The 17,500-nt window shown below is 42.1% G+C and overlaps 2 protein-coding genes across 3 annotated transcripts in view; both read left to right on the forward strand.

Moving 5' to 3' along the window:
- The window catches only part of si:dkeyp-27e10.3 (UPF0606 protein KIAA1549), a 65,464-nt gene extending 63,953 nt beyond the window's left edge, over nucleotides 1-1,511 (forward strand). Inside the window, exon 25 of the mRNA XM_063211855.1 lies at nucleotides 1,181-1,511. Within this exon, the coding sequence (XP_063067925.1) occupies nucleotides 1,181-1,420 (240 nt within the window). The 3' untranslated portion in view covers nucleotides 1,421-1,511. The remainder of the gene's footprint in view (nucleotides 1-1,180) is intronic.
- svopl (SVOP-like) overlaps nucleotides 1-17,500 on the forward strand; it is a 76,929-nt gene that overhangs the window by 46,990 nt on the left and 12,439 nt on the right. The window contains exons 1-2 of one of the 2 annotated variants that reach the window (XM_063212579.1): nucleotides 16,031-16,066; nucleotides 16,701-16,829. The gene's annotated coding sequence lies outside the window, so the exon portion shown is untranslated. Of the gene's footprint in view, nucleotides 1-16,030; nucleotides 16,067-16,700; nucleotides 16,830-17,500 lie in introns of those variants that run through there. The other variant, XM_063212580.1, reaches the window with a different exon arrangement.

The following is a 17,500-nucleotide window of genomic DNA, read 5'->3' on the forward strand; positions in this document are numbered from 1 at the left end:
GCCGATCAAGAGGAGACAAAACGTGATCTCTAGCCGGCTTATGGATGTCCACTTTCACTTTCAACACCACACAAGATAAAAACGCGTCTTGTCACCTCGACTTCGAAATCTTTATTATGACAACAAAATAGCCTTTTGTTTCCTCGTTCTTCTAATGTACGGGTACTATTATAGGCCTATAGTTGCTGGAAATGTGAAATAAAGACGGGGATATCTGCCGAGAACAAGTGGATCAAATAATATCCATCTGAGGGAAGTGCAAACATGATTGCAGTTGTGTGAAGTGAATTACGAAGCAGCGAACTCATAAGCAAGGGGGAGAATCGCACATATGATTCATAAAGCCCCTTAGAAGTGGAGAGAACTGAATACAAGAAGGGAATCTGGCTAATTACAGAGGACAAAGAAATTTAATTCGCACATAATCTCGAAGCCAATCTCTGTCTGTCTAATGTAGTTCAATGCACATTTTCGGCAGAACCACTAGATGTCGCTATAAAGTTGTTTATATCGGTGAGTTTATGTCAAAGTTGCATAGGATATCTTTAAATGCCAGGCCACGCCCTCCTAGTGACAGAGCACCTTCAGCCTTGTTTCTAGTCAGACCAAGAGCAATACAAATACTGTTTCTGAGCTCCATAAAAAAACGTGACCTCCTCCCACTTTGGCGGGAAGCAAACAACCAGCAGCAAAGCAAGGGAGGCGGGTCAACCATGCCCTTTGGGAAATATTAACTGGTAAGCTCTTGGTTAGACCACCAAGTCTCGAAGAGATTAGAAAGATGATGATAAAGTTACACATAGTAAAGAGAGATATCCTCGTCGCTCCTGCACTTCACAATCTGGTGCGTCACGGGAAAGGACTGGTAAATGCAGGGAAAGAAAGGAATCAACGGAGCAGCTTCAGATGTGGAAATTAAGTTGTTTTATTGGGCAAGTGCCAATACTAACATTTCAACGTTCTGAAGAAGATGTGAGAACGTCGAAATGTTAGTCTGAAGAAGATGTGAGAACGTCGAAATGTTAGTCTTGGCGCTTGCCCAATAAAACAAGTTAATTTCCACATCTGTTAGATGCTCCAGTGATTCCTTCCTTTCCATGATAATAAAGTTACTCTACTGTACTCTACTCTACTCAGGCTCACTAGCCATGATCCTTTTTCTCCTCCCCGTGTCTCCTAGATGCTGTCCTACTCGTCCGAGTACTCGGCCTCGCCTCTGTTCCAGATGCCTCGCACTGCCCTGACGGATCCCTCCAACCCCCCCACGCCCACCTACTCGCCCCCCGCCCCGCCCGAGATCCCGGCGCCCGAGCCGCCCTCGCCCTCCCAGTCCTCGGCCTCCCTCATCAAGGCCATCAGGGAGGAACTGCAGAGACTGAGTCAGAAGCAGACGCCTACCGTAGCGCCCTTCCGCAGCTAACACACACACACACTATAGCATACACACACACACTATAGCACACACACACACAAATACACACCGTCAGAAGCAGACTCCCGGTATAGCGTCCTACCGCAGCTAACACACACACACACACACACATACACACACACACGGCCAGAAGCAGACCCCCATAGCGCCCTACTGAAGCTAACACACACACACACACACCATAGCATACACACAAACATTACAGCACACACACACGCACACACACACACAGACACACACATACACACACACTCAGCCAGAAGGAGACCCCCCCTAGTGCCCTACTGCAGCTAACACGCAGGGCACCTTACACTCATATACACACACACAGAAACACATACACTATAGCATACACACACACACAGGAAACACACACATACTGGATATGTACTGTATGCTGACACGTGCTCAAACACATTAAAGCATCTAAACACACACACACACACACACACACACACACACACACACACACACACACACACACACACACACACACACACACACACACACACACACACACACACATGCTGTGTAAAAATACTAGCCTGTATATTAACCAATGTACAGCTAAAACAGTTCTACAACAGAAATACATAGACATAGGCCTACTGTTAACACACACACACACACACACACACACACACACACACACACACACACACACACACACACACACACACACACACACACACACACACACACACACATACACTCTCTCACACACACACACAAAGCCAAGCCAACAAACTCACTAATCCACCTTTTTCACTAACCCACCTGAAACTATAGCTAACTAACCTAGTACTTAATGGTACTTCTATAGTGGTACTCACTCATATTCACCCTAATGCTGCATATGCACGGAAAAAATAACCAGACAACTTCAGTTAACAATAATGTACTGTACCTGACACATCAGCCAAGCATTAGACCAGTGTTTCTCAACCTTTTTTTAGGCGATGCACTCTTTCAAATCATGAACAATTTCAAGGCACCCCAAACCAACAATTCGTAACATGGCATCGCATCCGATACCACACAAGCTTAGAAAAGTAACACATTTGGAGACGTCACACGACCTACGTTCGAAGTTGCAGCTGACTGGGGCGACCTATATTTACTTTATTGTGCGTAAATGGCAGATGAAAGATTCCACTGACTAGCATTAATTTTTCAATTTAGACAAATATGTATTATATTACATAATTTATTCATCAGCCACGTTTCCGCGGCACCCCTGAGGGGGGCCCGCAGCACCCCAGGGTGCCCCAGCATCCCTGTTGAGAAACACTGCATTAGACTAACATGCTATATGCTACCAAATGTCCATTATGATGCATGCCAGCTTGTCTACTACTAACCCCCCGTTTGCCGCTAAATCCCAAGTCATCCTTCATCATCATCCGTGTAACTAACGTGTGTCAGCTTTTTTATATCGATCGAGATACATCATACATGATTTTCTCCATTCAGGGATGCATTTCTCAAAAGCGTAGTTGTTAGCCAGTTAGCAACTTGGGTAGTTGCCAATGGTATATTGCACTGCGAACAACAAAGTAGCTAATGCAGTTAGCAACTATGGTTTCGAGAAATGCACCCCTGTTTTGTTTTGAGCATTTGCGTTCATCAGAGCCATGTACGATGTTTAAACTACACAGCAGTACACACTCTGTCCTGCATAGTCTAATACAACAACAGCATGTAGCCTACTGTATGTATGTAAATCCAACATGCACCCCATCAGATAATTAGCACTTTAACTAACCAAAATAATGCATAAATACTAACCTACTAACACTTAGCTACTGCACACACACTAACATACTAACATTTAGGTATTGTGTTTGCACGTAAATCTTCTGCCACTAACATATTAACATACTAACATAAATTGTGAGTAGGACTGGGAGATTAAACACAATCACAAATTGATGTTCTAATTATGTAAATTTTATGAACATTGATATAATGAGTAAAATTAAATTCAAGGCAATCAAAGCTGTTTTGGACAAAATGAATGTTTAAACATGTCATTTGCGATGGTTCGATTATAGCCATCTTGACGAGTCCACTTTACTTGTGAAGGAAGTTAACATTTGTCTTCACAAGATTATAATCATGATATTAAAATCCTGGTTAAAAAAATCAATATTGAATAAAATACATTATGATTGCTGTTATATCTTCCAGTCCTAATTGTGACCTACTGTAGATAAGAGAGTTTCCGTTGTGTTCAGCTAGCATGCTAACCACAGTGCACTAACATACTAACACACTAACATAGTGCTGAAGCCCCATTCATAGCCTACATTTGGATAATTACGATATCTTTTCATACATTCTAACCGTCAACACCTTCATACCTCCGTCCATCTTTGACACATGGCACGTTTTTTTTCAATAGCTCACGATCTGCTACGTAAGGATATTAAACTCCTAGATTTTTTGTGTCGAAATGTGAATGAGATCAACGGTTGTAACGCATGAAACACACATATCTGTAATTATCTCACACCTATGCTATGAATGGGCTTGAACTTGTGATCTAACATTAGATTAGACTTTGAATTATTGTGTTCAGCAAGCAACCCAACTTCCAAGCACTAATATACTAACTCGTGATAAATCGTGGTTACTAACATACTAACTCATGGTAAATCGTGGTTATGAACTCACTGTGTTGAATAGGCTAGGGTGACCATATTTTGAATACATAAAACCAGGAAACTTTCTGATTCGAATACATTATTATATTATATATTAAATTATATTATATGATATGCCAGGGAAGAAATTACTGCATAGCCTACAATACAATCAGTTAATAAATGAAATGAATAAATCAACAGAACTTGTTAAACTATAGTTAGTATACTATAATTAGTGCTTGTCTTGAAATCTTGCTGCCGGATACATGAGTAACACAAATGAAGTGGAAAAACAATGAAAACTAGGACATTTTCATCACTTCATATTAAAAAAACCTCATGGGTAAGGACAGGATGGGTACGAGTCACTGCAGCCTTCTGTCCTTTACCGCGGCCTTGGGCTTCTAGATGTTGCATCACATATGCTATATGTCCCGGGTGCCAGGCAGCACAGGATTGGCTTTTTGGGGGTTTCTTCCATTCAATAACCCAGTTGAAAATGAGTGAATGAACATTAATTATAGGCCATAGGAAAGGATAGGAGAAACTATAATGAATTTCAGTCAATGTGAAAACAGGAAGTGTTCGGACTGGACATATGGTCACCCTAGATTAGATTTAGCATAATTGTATTCAGCTAATACACTAACCTCTAGTCTTGGTGGTACTAACATACTAACGTACTAACATACACTAACGTGCTTATGATCTAGATTATAGTTTAGCTATTGATAGGGTTGCCAACTGTCAATGAAAAAAATACGGGACATTTCATCGTGCCAGGGGTCTGGGGGTCGTCCCCCAGAAAAATTAGCATTTCTTAGATGTAATTTCTTGCATTTTAACGTCCTGTGTCCCGTTTCAGTTCAATACGGAACCCGTACTTTTATCTCTAAATACAGGATGATTCCGTATTTCAAGGGACGGTTGGCAACCCTACCTATTGCTTTCAGCTAGCATGTTGTCTTCTAGGTAGGCCTACTAACATTGCTAATGTGTGACCCTCTATGTATCGTTTCTAGCTAGCACACTAACCTCTAAGTACTAACATACTAACTCACTAACATCCTAACTTATGATCTAGCATAGACTTGAAATTGTTACGTTGTATTTAGCTTGTGCACTAACCACTGTACACTTCCCATAGTCATAATACTAGATGCCGTAGGGCCATACCTCGGCCGCCACCGACTTGGGCTGGTATTCTATTGCCTGATTATTATCGACTTTCAAATCTCGTGCAGAGATGACGGTCTGACCAAGAAGATGAAGAATAACATTACTGGCAGTATCATCTAGCGGGCAGAGAGAGCAGCATTGCAATTCGGAAATTGGGAACACAGACTGTAATTGAAACAAAACAAAACGGTCAAGGAGACGATACTGCTACTGCTCCTACATTTGCACGCTCCTTTTTTAAAGTGCAACAGGGAAGTACGAAACATTTTACAGCACTATCCGGCACAAACATAGCACATACAATCTGCAGTGTTATTTCAGCATTTTGGGTCTGAGGGGGGGCCAGGTTCACGCAAGTCTAAAACCTTGCAACGATTTGACTTCAGCCTCTTGTTCCAATACAAAGTAGTGGTCAATGCGGCATCTAGTGTTCATATCGATGGGCACTAACATACTAACATTCTAGCACGCTAACAAACTAACATACTAACTCTGTCCTTGCATGCTCATACTTGTAAGTGTCCACTAGGCCATGCATTACCCCCAAAAACACAACAATCCTCTCTCTTCCTCTTACGCTTTAAACACCTGCACACCTCTGGGAAAAACACCACACTGCAAATCACACCATTAATGCAATAGAACAGAATTTTCTATTTACAACACACGCACGCACGCACGCACGCACGCACGCACGCACGCACACACACACACACACACACACACACACACACACACACACACACACACACACACACACACACACACGTACGCACACAAAACACAGACATACTTAATACACACAATGGGCCTGTGCAAAATCCAGAATTGACTTGCTCAATTCAAAGAATTGAATTGCAGCTCAATTCTTCTAAGTGCAATGTGTTTCCTGAAGTTAACAAACAGGATACTGAATCACAATACAATCCAGATGTCGCACAATCCTGACAGGGTTCTCTCTACACGTCCTGTTTATCTCTGGTCTGTCATCAGAAGCTTTACCCAAGGTTCTGTGGTTGCTACAGAAACCACTGGCTGGTCTGTGGTTCCATCGGATGTAAAAACAACTCTTTTTTAAATCAATGGTTACCATGGTTACCTTTGTCGGCATCCCTGGAGTCGGCGTCCCGGCTCCCCTGCCCTCTTTTCCGTGACGCCATGGAGACCGCCTTCAGCTGTTAGGCCTACGTAATGTCACGCAACTACTTCCTGGTTGAAAGGTCAATGAGACCAGCTGGAGCTTTTGGGACTCAATGAATAAGTCAGATCTACCCGGAAAAATCTACCGGCACACTCTTGACAACAAACAAGTCAGTAAAATAGTATACCATCTATACACACAACATACAAACAACAAATACACCAAAACACTAATATACAGTACAAGATGTACACACCACTCATGACTTGGGCCAAACTGAAGATTTCTAAACTCCCTTTACCTTAAAAGACAAGTGTTAGCAATGTATAGTAGAATCGCAGCAAACAATGTGACACCAAAACAAGACAAGGTAGAAAAAAATCAAAGTAGCCTAAAACTAATTTACGAATTGAACATACATTAGGAGTAGAATACGTCCATCTATGTCATTACACTGATGTTAACTGTCAAGCGTATGCATCCACACAGAACAATACTACTATCCTATACTGTACATGAGACGCACACATGACTGAGTTTTTGCAGGAGTGCGTTGTATGAATGTCTAGGGGCTCTCATGTTGAGTGTGTTTTTCAGACGACGGGTCCACGAAGCCATTGGGCATATCAAAGAAGAGAAGCTGACTGTCGATTTCTTTTTTTTCCATCATCGCCAGTTGTTAAGGCCTCTGACAAATGCTAGCAGGTTTGCCTGAGGATGAAATATCTTCTCCATGGACCCGATTCGGACGCCGAACACCTCGTTTCCCTTGACAACCAGACTCTTCTTCCTCATCCTCTCCTTGCTTCTTCGCCAGTAGCTGTGTGTGTGTGTGTGTGTGTGTGTGTGTGTGTGTGTGTGTGTGTGTGTGTGTGTGTGGTTGGGTTGGGTTGGGTTGGGTTGGGTTTTTCCGTCAGTGGATGTGTGATAGAATGTCCTTTTTGGCTGTATAGTTTTAATTTTTATTTCCCATTCCGTTGTGCTGTCAAGTGGACATGTCCATTGATGAACACTGCATTTCATTTTGCACATTTGTTTGTTTTGCACATTGAACATGGTGGCAATGGTGAATAGGATTCACTGAAAAAGGGAAAATGTTTGGAAAAGATATGAAAATATAGAAATATATATAGTATATATAAATTTACAAATTAATTATTTGAAGAAAAAATATATATATAAATGTTTGACATATAGATGTAAATGTATCTCATGAGCACAACTATTATATATAAGGAGAACCCCGTATAGTAATATTGAAATACAGTATTGAAAATTTCTATTTATTTTTTATTGATAGGCAAAAAAAAAATATGGATATTTTTTTCTTTTCATTAATCTTCAATGAGAAAAGACCAAACCACTGTTGAGATGCAGAGACCGTCTCAGTCAGTCCTGCAATAATGGAACCAATGTCTCGCAATCAGTGGAACATCAGAGAAGTCTGCAGAAGTTGTTCTCCATGGTACAGTCTTAAGCCAGGCTCAAACTACACAACTATCAGCCCGATTCTCCTCGGCTGAAAACCCCACTTCGGATAATCGGTGGAACGTTAGCCCCCAGGACCATCGCAAGCGATTGTCGAGCAATATTTCTTCGTCGTGTGCAATGTTCTAAGATTCAAAGAGTTGCTGATCAAAGAGATGATCAAAGAGTCGCGGATCGCAAATCGTAGATATTATACACTATTTGATATTCACGACTCGAAATAGAACATCAGGCATTGACTCTGTGTTTACAATCAGAGATAAGATTGACAGTTGTGATTCTCTTAATGTGTGGGGCGCAACCCAACATCAAAATCTGACACAAAATCATGTAAAAGTTGTGTAGTTCGAGCCTATCTCTAGAAAACTCTAACTTGGGAAATAAATGACTTTGCCATAGGCTCTGTCAGGGAATCGTTCACACAAATGCTATTGCTTTGTATTATCTTATTATTCTATAGTACTAATGATAAGACACAATGCACCTAGCTGCCTGTGCCTTGCAACAGTAATGCTTCTACAAATACCACGCAAAGTTGAAACTGTTAAAAATTTTACTACAGTACAATGGGTTTCGAACAGCTAAGTTTAAAGCATCAACAGTGAAAATTAAAGACAATATGTAACTTAACAGCCGTAAACAAACCTTAACGGCAAGTGCATGGGTTTTTAAAAAGGCTAGTGTTGCTACACACAGAACAGTTTACGTGTAGCTGTGTGAACTGCCCTTAACAGGCCTAAAAACAAATCAATATTGACATGCTAACATCTCTGGGACCGTGATGATATCTTCTAAACAGACCATTTTCCCCAAAGTACATAACATAGCATAGTTTAAATGACTGCTTATTTGCTGCTGACACACTGCTAATTATTCATCATGGCTGCTGTAGAGAAACATGAGGGGTTTAATGAGAAAGGGACAAACTGTTTTGTTTTTTGTTTTGTTTTTTATGGTAGAGATTACCTCCTTTTTGTACTTCTTTTCTCTTCTCTCTCCTCTCTCTTTCTCTTTGAGATGGTTGTTGTGGTAACTGATTGGCCTTATAACTGGCGCTTGTCTTGTTTATTTCTGTTGTTGCTAATTAGCTTCAAAGTGTTAGCTCCACCTTCTCTATCTAGCAAAGAAGAAATGACTAAGCAATTTCTTTAAAAGAAAAAAAGAAAAGAAAAGGACTTCAATGACTTTTGAGTGAAGTCATTGCCCCGTTTGTTAGTCGCATGTGGAATGCCCCTTGGCCATCGATCCTAGTTTTTGTTTTTTTGTTTGTTTTATTTTGGTTTTGTGTGTTATTGTTGTCGATGGGCATGCTAATAGCTACTGCTACTGTATAGAAGTCTGTTGAACCACGTGCTAACCGAGCTTGGTAGAGTTTTGTTGCACACAAGTGAAAAAAAATGTCATGGTGTATCAGTCCAGGATTGTACCGGGACCTTAAAAAAGCACAGTATATACCATCCCCAATCATCTGCAAATACAACCATGACCAATATACTATCATTTTTACACCTGAATAATATTTTTTGAATCCATATGAAAGTGAGTATTTATGATATTAAATATAAAGTATCTCTATATATATGTAAGTATATATGAAAAAATATATGAAAACAATTTTATAAGTTTGGAAATCCCTTTGGAAACATTTGTAGGTATCCAGTAAAATATCCATCTTCACAACACACAACAAGGCCCCTCCCACCCAGTCCACCTGTTAAGGAATGTGTAATCAGATTGGATCTCCCGTCTGTCAGTCAGACAGTGTTGGGTGTGTGTATAGGGACTGTTGAAAGCAGATATGTTTGTGGGGCTCCAGACATAACTTACATGGTGCTACTGAACCTTCTGTGTGTGTGTGTGTGTGTGAGTGTGTGTGTGTGTGTGTGTGTGTGTGTGTGTGTGTGTGTGTGTGTGTGTGTGTGTGTGTGTGTGTGTGTGTGTGTGTGTGTGTGTGTGTGTGTGTGTCTCCGTCCTGGCAGTGTCAGTCTGATTGTTACGGGGGTTTTCTCTCCTCTGTAACTTACATGAAACTGAGCAATGTTCGTGAACCTCATATGTTTGAACCATGCCGGTGTGTGTGTGTGTGTGCGTGTATGTATGCGCACGCCTGCCTGTCGATTTCTGTCTGTGTGTGTGCACGGATGAATGTGTGTGTGTGTTTGTTGAATAGTGCCTGTGTACGTACATGTATGTGTTACCTGGTGTGCCTGAACCTTAATGTCTGTGTGGATTTACAGCATGTGTGTAGTGTACGTGTGTGAGTATGAGTGTGTGTTTGGTGCGAGCGTGCGTGTGTATCTGTGTGCTAGTAGTTCCTGTATCTAAGCCGTCCTGATGCGGCATCTCTCTCGTCTCCACAGACTGAACACCATTGATCGTCATAATTGATCCCATGATCACCTGTGCCAAACTACATTCATCTTAAGTCTTCTAACTGCCTGGATTACCTCATAATGTACTGTTAAAATCAGTTTGTGTGCGTGTGTGTGTGTATACATCTGTATGGACGTGTGTGTATGTGTGTGTGTGTTTGTGTGCTTGTGTGTATTAGTTTGTGTGTGTGTGTGTGTGTGTGTGTGTTTGTGTGCTTGTGTGTATTAGCTTGTGTGTGTGTGTGTGTGCGTTTGCGTGTGTGTGTGTGTGTTTCTGCCACTGTCCTCAGCCAAGTCGATCCTTTGCTCTCCTCCCTGCCCCGCAAACAAATCACACAAATAAATCCTGCTGTACTTCTCTCTCTCTCTCTCTCTCTCTCTCTCTCTCTCTCTCTCTCTCTCTCTCTCTCTCTCTCTCTCTCTCTCTCCCTTTTTTTCTAGACCCCTTAACCCTTGGACTCGTTATGTTTTTTTCCATTTCTTTTTTCTGAAAAAATAAAACTGCACCCCTGTATGTGAAGTGTCATGTCTACAGGTTGTTGTGTAACTTTAACATGGAATAAATTCTGTGCGTTCAATTAAGTCTGGTCTCCATCTCTTTCCATTTGTTTCCCAACATTTCTATAATCACTTGCAAAATCAAAGGACAATTCCTGACAGTTTCAACATGCGGTCGGGTAACACTTTATCATAAGGGATGCATAAAAAGTATTATAAAGACTTAGTAAATAATTAACTAATGATGAACGAAACATTTAACAAATGTTTGTAAATGAGTGGGAAATTTTGTGTTCATATTTTATATTCATCAAACATTTAGAAATTGTAAATGAATAAAAAAATACTTTGTTTAAAGGTTTAAAAAATCTTTAACACATTATTTGTAGATATAGTGTATTATATTATACGTTATATTCCCAAGATCAGGAGCGCTGAGACTGCTGTTAAAAATGTGAGAGTGTGGCCAGAGGATGCGATTCCTATGCTTCAGGACTGTTTTCACCACACAGACTGGGATGTTTTTAGAGAGCAGGGCACAGTCACTCATGCCGCTTTGGACAATTACACCTCCGCTGTTCTAGATTACATTACTTTCTGTGTGGACAGTGTAACAACATGGAAACAAGTTTGTGTCTTCCCCAACACACCATGGATGACACAAGAAGTTCAACAACTGCTTCGACATAGGAACACTGTCTTTAGGTCTGGAGACCAGGAGGCGTACAGGAGTGCCAGGACTGGGCTGCGGAGGGGCATCAACACTGCAAAGCAACAACACAGAAGGCACATCGAAGCCAGATTTGCTGACACCACAAATACCAGGCAGGTGTGGGAAGGCATCAGGGCCATAACAGGCAACAAAAGCAATATTCATCCCCCCTCTGCTAATTCTCCTACATTGGCTGAGGAATTAAATGTTTTTTACGCCCGTTTTGACAGGGAGAACACAGACCCTGTCCTGCCCCCCCTACCTAGTACAGATCCAGCTCCTGTCCTGACCACACTTGAGGTGAGATGTGCACTTAGCAGCATTAACACCAGGAAGGCACCTGGACCAGATGGAGTGCTGGGCCGGGTTCTCAAAGAGTGTGCTGCAGAACTCACAGACATTTTTACCTCCATTTTTAACACCTCACTGTCCACTGGTTGGGTCCCAGCCTGTTTCAAAGCCGCCACAGTAGTTCCCCTTCCCAAACAGTCCCACATCACAGGTCTCAATGACTACAGGCCTGTTGCTCTCACCCCTATTCCTGCTAAATGCATGGAGAGACTGGTCATGAAACATATTAAAGCTGCCACTACACCATCACAAGACCCCTTTCAGTTCGCATACAGGGAAAACCGCTCCACAGAGGACGCCATCGCCATTGTGCTTCACACACTCCTGGAACATCTGGAGCAAAAGAACACCTATGCACGTCTCCTCTTTGTGGACTACAGCTCGGCCTTCAATGCCATCCGGCCTTACAGTCTTCGTCCCAAAATTCACCAGCTGGGACTTAACATCACCTTGTGCAACTGGATTGTGGATTTCCTGACTAACTGCACGCAGAGGGTCAGAGTAGGAGATCACATATCATTCACTCTTGTCATCAACACCGGCGAGCCCCAGGGGTGTGTGCTAAGCCCTCTGCTCTACACCTTATTCCCCCATGACTACTCTGCCTCTTTCTCCTCCAACCTCATTGTCAAGTTCGCTGACGACACCACCGTTCTTGGACTGATAACAAACAACGATGAGACGGACTACAGGAAGGAGGTACAACATCTGGCATCATGGTGTGACAACAATAACCTGGCCCTAAACACCAAAAAGACCAAGGAAATTATTGTAGACTTTCGGAGGAACAAGACCCCTCACAGACCCCTCTCCATCGGCTCAGAGGTGGTGGAGAGGGTCAACAGCTTTAAATTCCTGGGGGTGACTGTGGCTGATGATCTGTCCTGGGGTACACAGATAGCCTCAGCCGTGGGTAAGGCCCAGCAAAGACTTTACTTCTTGAGGAAGTTAAGAGGCTATCACATCCCCAGACCACTGCTGGTGAACTTTTACAACTGTGCCATCAGCAGTGTTCTGATGTATGGGTCTTTGGTGTGGTACTCTGGCTCCACAAAAGCAGACCAGCAGGCACTCCAGCGTGTGGTAAAAACAGCACAGAGAATCACTGGGACACCTCTCCCAGAGATAGGTACAATCTACACCACACGCTGTCTACGAAGAGTGCAAAACATCTTGCAAGACTGTCACCACCCTGCTTACCACCTGTTCCAACTGCTTCCCTCAGGCAGAAGATACAGGTCATTACAGGCACGAACTACAAGACTTTCTAATAGCCTGTACCCTGAAGCCATTAGACTGCTTAATTCTAGTGCTCTTACATAGGTCTCTGGACTGGTGTTCTGTGTTTTTTTTCCTTTTAAGGGATGGCACTTAGGCCTACTGTAACATCCTATTGATTTTGTGTATTCATACATGTGTGCATGCGTGTGTGTGTGTGTGTGTGTGTGTGTGTGTGTGTTGTGTGCACCTAAAAAATATCAACAGCACTGGGTTATTAACTTTGAATTGTGGGGAGAGGATCACATTTTTTTATTTTACTGTTTTTTGATTTACTTGATTAATTTGTTAATACTCATATTATTACTATTATTTACTTTAATTTATTATACTTCATGATATACTTCATGAATTTAGACTTTATTTGACTACTTCTTTTTGGTTACTTCTATAGGCCTACTTCAAACTACGCAGTGTTGTTGCTCCACCCACAATTTCGTTGACTTCATTGACAATGACAATAAACTCCTTGAATCTTGAATCTTGAATCTTGAATAAAGCATTAATTAAACTTAGTTAATGATAAAACATTTGTTAATGTTTTGTTTATCATTAGTTAATTATTTACTAAGTCTTTACAATGCTTGTGATGTATCCCTTATTACAAAGTGTTACCTGCGGTTGTATTGCTCACGCTACCCATAGGCTTCTTCACATGGCATGATAGTGATTTTCAGCCCTTTCCAAGGTCCTGGTCATTCTAATGAGGGTGTGATGGAGGTGTTCCTGCACAGTTTGTCCCCCTCGGGGCTGCGAACCTGCCATCTCATCAACTTCATCGGTTCGGGAATGGGAGGCACAGTACGAGACCACTGAGCTAAAGGGCCGGTCCGATAGCCCAACGCTACCGCACTGTATTGAGACGTCTCTGTCTCTCCCACTCATTTCCTGTCCCTCTCTTCACTATCCTGTCCAAATACCGATCGGCAAATGGCTGAACAAAACAAATGTTGCATCATCCCGTACTAACAAGTCAAGGATAGCATGACCCGGGCAGCTGACAGCATGGGCTGGGCCCAGGACAGAGTCATCTGAAAGGGACCCCTACCCAATACATGTTCAAATGGGCTAGATCTCTCCTTTATTGATTTATTGATTGCTCTGCATTCTTTGACTATATATTGTATCATGATTCAAGAAGTTTATCACTGCTTGATCTTATATCGAAGCAGTTATGCACTACCACTGTCTCTACCAGTGTTTTGTCATATTCATAGCTTTAGTAATTGTTTTTTTTAAAAAAGGAAAACTTATGGGGGGCTGCTGTGGTCAAGTGGCTACGGAGGTGGTCTTGGAATTGGAAGGTTGCAGGTTCATTGGTCATTAAGTCATGGGTAAGTGTTTAGTGCGTCCACCTTAGTGCCCACAGGTTGGTTCGACTCCCGACCCGCCAGGTTGGTGAGGGGAATAATTAACCAGTGCTCTCCCCCATCCTCCTCCATGACAGGTACCCTGAGCATTGTACCGTACAGCCGCACCAGAGATTCTTTAAATATATAGAGATATGCCAATGTAATAGGTTGCTATGGGCACCTAACATGACCAGGTTCCGGTCTGCCTAAAGGGGCGTGTCATAATACTCCTAGCATTGAATAGAACAGTCCTTAGGTCTGCCTAAAGGGGGATTTCCCCCCTTCCCCCTTGCAATAATAGAACCCGGAAACAATGGGCCAATGGAACCTCTCTCTCTCTACTCTCTCTGGCTGCACTGCTCCCTTTCAGGCGCCATTGGTGGCTGCCCCCTTGCATATGGGTGAGGCATAAATGCAATTTTGTTGTATGCAATGTGCACTTGTGTGCTGTGAAGTTCTGAATCATAATGACAATGGCAGTTGGAGTTTCCCAGTTAGGCTTTCAATTTAACTTTCAAATGCAATACAAGTTTGGATGAAGCGCCCCTGAGCAAGGCACCTAACCACACATTACTCCATCAGGGACTGTAATCAAGTGATCTGACTTTGTTTTTTGCAAGGCTTGTAATATCGTGATATTTTATATAGCTGTCCGTGCATAGGTGTGTGTGTGTGTGTGTGTGTGTGTGTGTGTGTGTGTGTGTGTGTGTGTGTGTGTGTGTGTGTGTGTGTGTGTGTGTGTGTGTGTGTGTTACCGAGACTGCACAGTCCGAAACCAGGACATTAGGCCTACCAAGACCCGAGGATACCGAGACCAAGACAATAGGCCTTGCCACAGGCTACTCGTCGAGAGCAAGACCAAGAGAGGGCGAGACCAAACGTAGACTGGCGATAGCTGACTGAAAGAGAAGCCTTTCTGTTTCATGTCCACATCTCTAGCAAATCCATATATCATATATACTACTAAAAAAACAGACAGTGCGAGAAACCTTAAAAAAAAAAAAAAAAGTCGCGTGTGCAGGTTTAATTTAGATCAAAATCGTTCTCATAAACCTAGTTCATAGTTCATCAGTTCATAATTATGCATTAAAGTGCTTAATTTGTATAATATCCTGATAGGCCTGATAGGCCTGTTTTTCCAAATCCTTGAGCCAACCACCACTAAATCCTTCATTCACATGATCATTTGAATGGCAGTAAAAAAGTCCACTGAAGCAGGTAGGCTATCCTGAGGCTAGAGCGCACAAAAGAGACCTGTTCTCTCTCTCTCTCTCTCTCTCTCTCTCTCTCTCTCTCTCTCTCTCTCTCTCTCTCTCTCTCTCTCTCTCTCTCTCTCTCTCTCTCTCTCGGCTCGACTTGAAACTCAAAACTCGAGTGGTTTCCCGCTGAGAGGAGGAACTATGCAGTCAAAACGGCGGTGTAACCTGACGCAGGTGGGTGTGACTGTATCGAAGCGCGCATCTGTTGTCCTTCGAGAAATCACTTTAGCGTACTTCCTGAAGTGGCCAAGTGACGTAAATGTATTTAGCCTACCTGTAGTCAGGTGCAGCTTCTTCGTCGCGAGAGACGCAACAATGGAACACCTGTTGCATCTAAGCTTCTCCAAGAGAATAAGGTTTGGATTTATTTTCTGTCACTGTACAAACAGCAAGATAATAGCAGCCAAAACATTCCGGTGTAGTAGTCTATCGACTGACCTACATTGTAGCATCAGGTTGCGTTGAGTGGGTCAAAATTAGTTTTCTGTAACAGGAAACTGTCAAGTAATCGACTATAGTGACCCAAATTTACCTTCGACTTGATTTACCTCTATACATAAATATCAGATGAAGGACTTAGTTCGCATAGTGGCCACTGTCCAGACGACTGAATGAATGAAGAGTCTGCTGTGTTGTGCTCACTACCAATACAGTGGCAGCCAGGAGGGCTGTAAAATAGGAAGAGATGCAGCCATTAATGTCAGTCAGCCATAAAACCTTTGGGAGGTTTAGGTCATGTCTATAAAAAGGCCTCTGTGAAATGATAAGTAAAACAAAAGTGCATTGCAATAACAACATGAATACCTCATTGGGCTATAATAACATTGTAGCTCCACTCTTCAAACCTACAGTGTCCCCAAGTTATTCAATTAAATATGCCATGTATTCTTCACACCTATTTGATTACCCATATTGATATTTTCCTTTTCAGGCTGCAACATGTTTCCCCATGTAGTAATGGATAGGCTATGTTTATTTTGTTTATTTCAGAAAGCAGGGGCCTATTCTGTGACTCTGAGGACCATTGATATTAAGGGGCTGGACCCCATGACTCAAAGCCTTCACTTAGTAGCCTTCCAGTCTACACACACATCTTTGGCTTCTCTCTCCTCTCATCAGGTAAATTAACAACCTTGTATCCTTAATTATTACCTCTGACAAGGAGTTTATGTTTACGGTCGCGTTGGTTTGTCTGTGTGTCTGTCTGTCAGCAGGATAACTCAAAAAGTCATGACCGGGTTTGGATGAAATGTGGTATTGAAAAGGAATATGTGATTTTGGTGGTGATCTGGATCACAATGCGGATCCAGGATTTATAAAAAAAAAGATTCTACACCATTGCGGGATAGGCCGAATTTTGACATTCCAGATTCTAATTCCACAAAAAACAAAGAAAAAAGACTTCTTAAAAATTGAAAAAAGGATGGTGCAATAGTATAATGTATCAAACAGCTTCCTTGCAGGCGGTCTGCACTCTCTGAGTGCATTTCCAGTTTAAAATGCAGCTGATCTTGACAATGTTCTCCATATCTTTTATGCTTTATGATATGGAGCAAAGCTGCTAGCAGTATGACCAAAGAGTGGCAGGCCCACGTAATTCACGTTAAGTCAATCCATATATGAGCAAATATAACAACATTTTGGAGCTTTAAATAGGATTGTGGTCAATGGTTGAATATGATGCTTGTAAATTTTGAGCAGGCAATATCCCAAAGTAAGCATGTTTATAATCTGGGCCAAAACCTAGAAAGGCAGGGATAGAACAATGGTGAAAAACTAATAATCCTTTG

The sequence above is a fragment of the Engraulis encrasicolus genome, chromosome 12 (genome assembly GCF_034702125.1).
Source record: "Engraulis encrasicolus isolate BLACKSEA-1 chromosome 12, IST_EnEncr_1.0, whole genome shotgun sequence".
In the NCBI taxonomy this organism is placed as follows: Eukaryota; Metazoa; Chordata; class Actinopteri; order Clupeiformes; family Engraulidae; genus Engraulis; species Engraulis encrasicolus.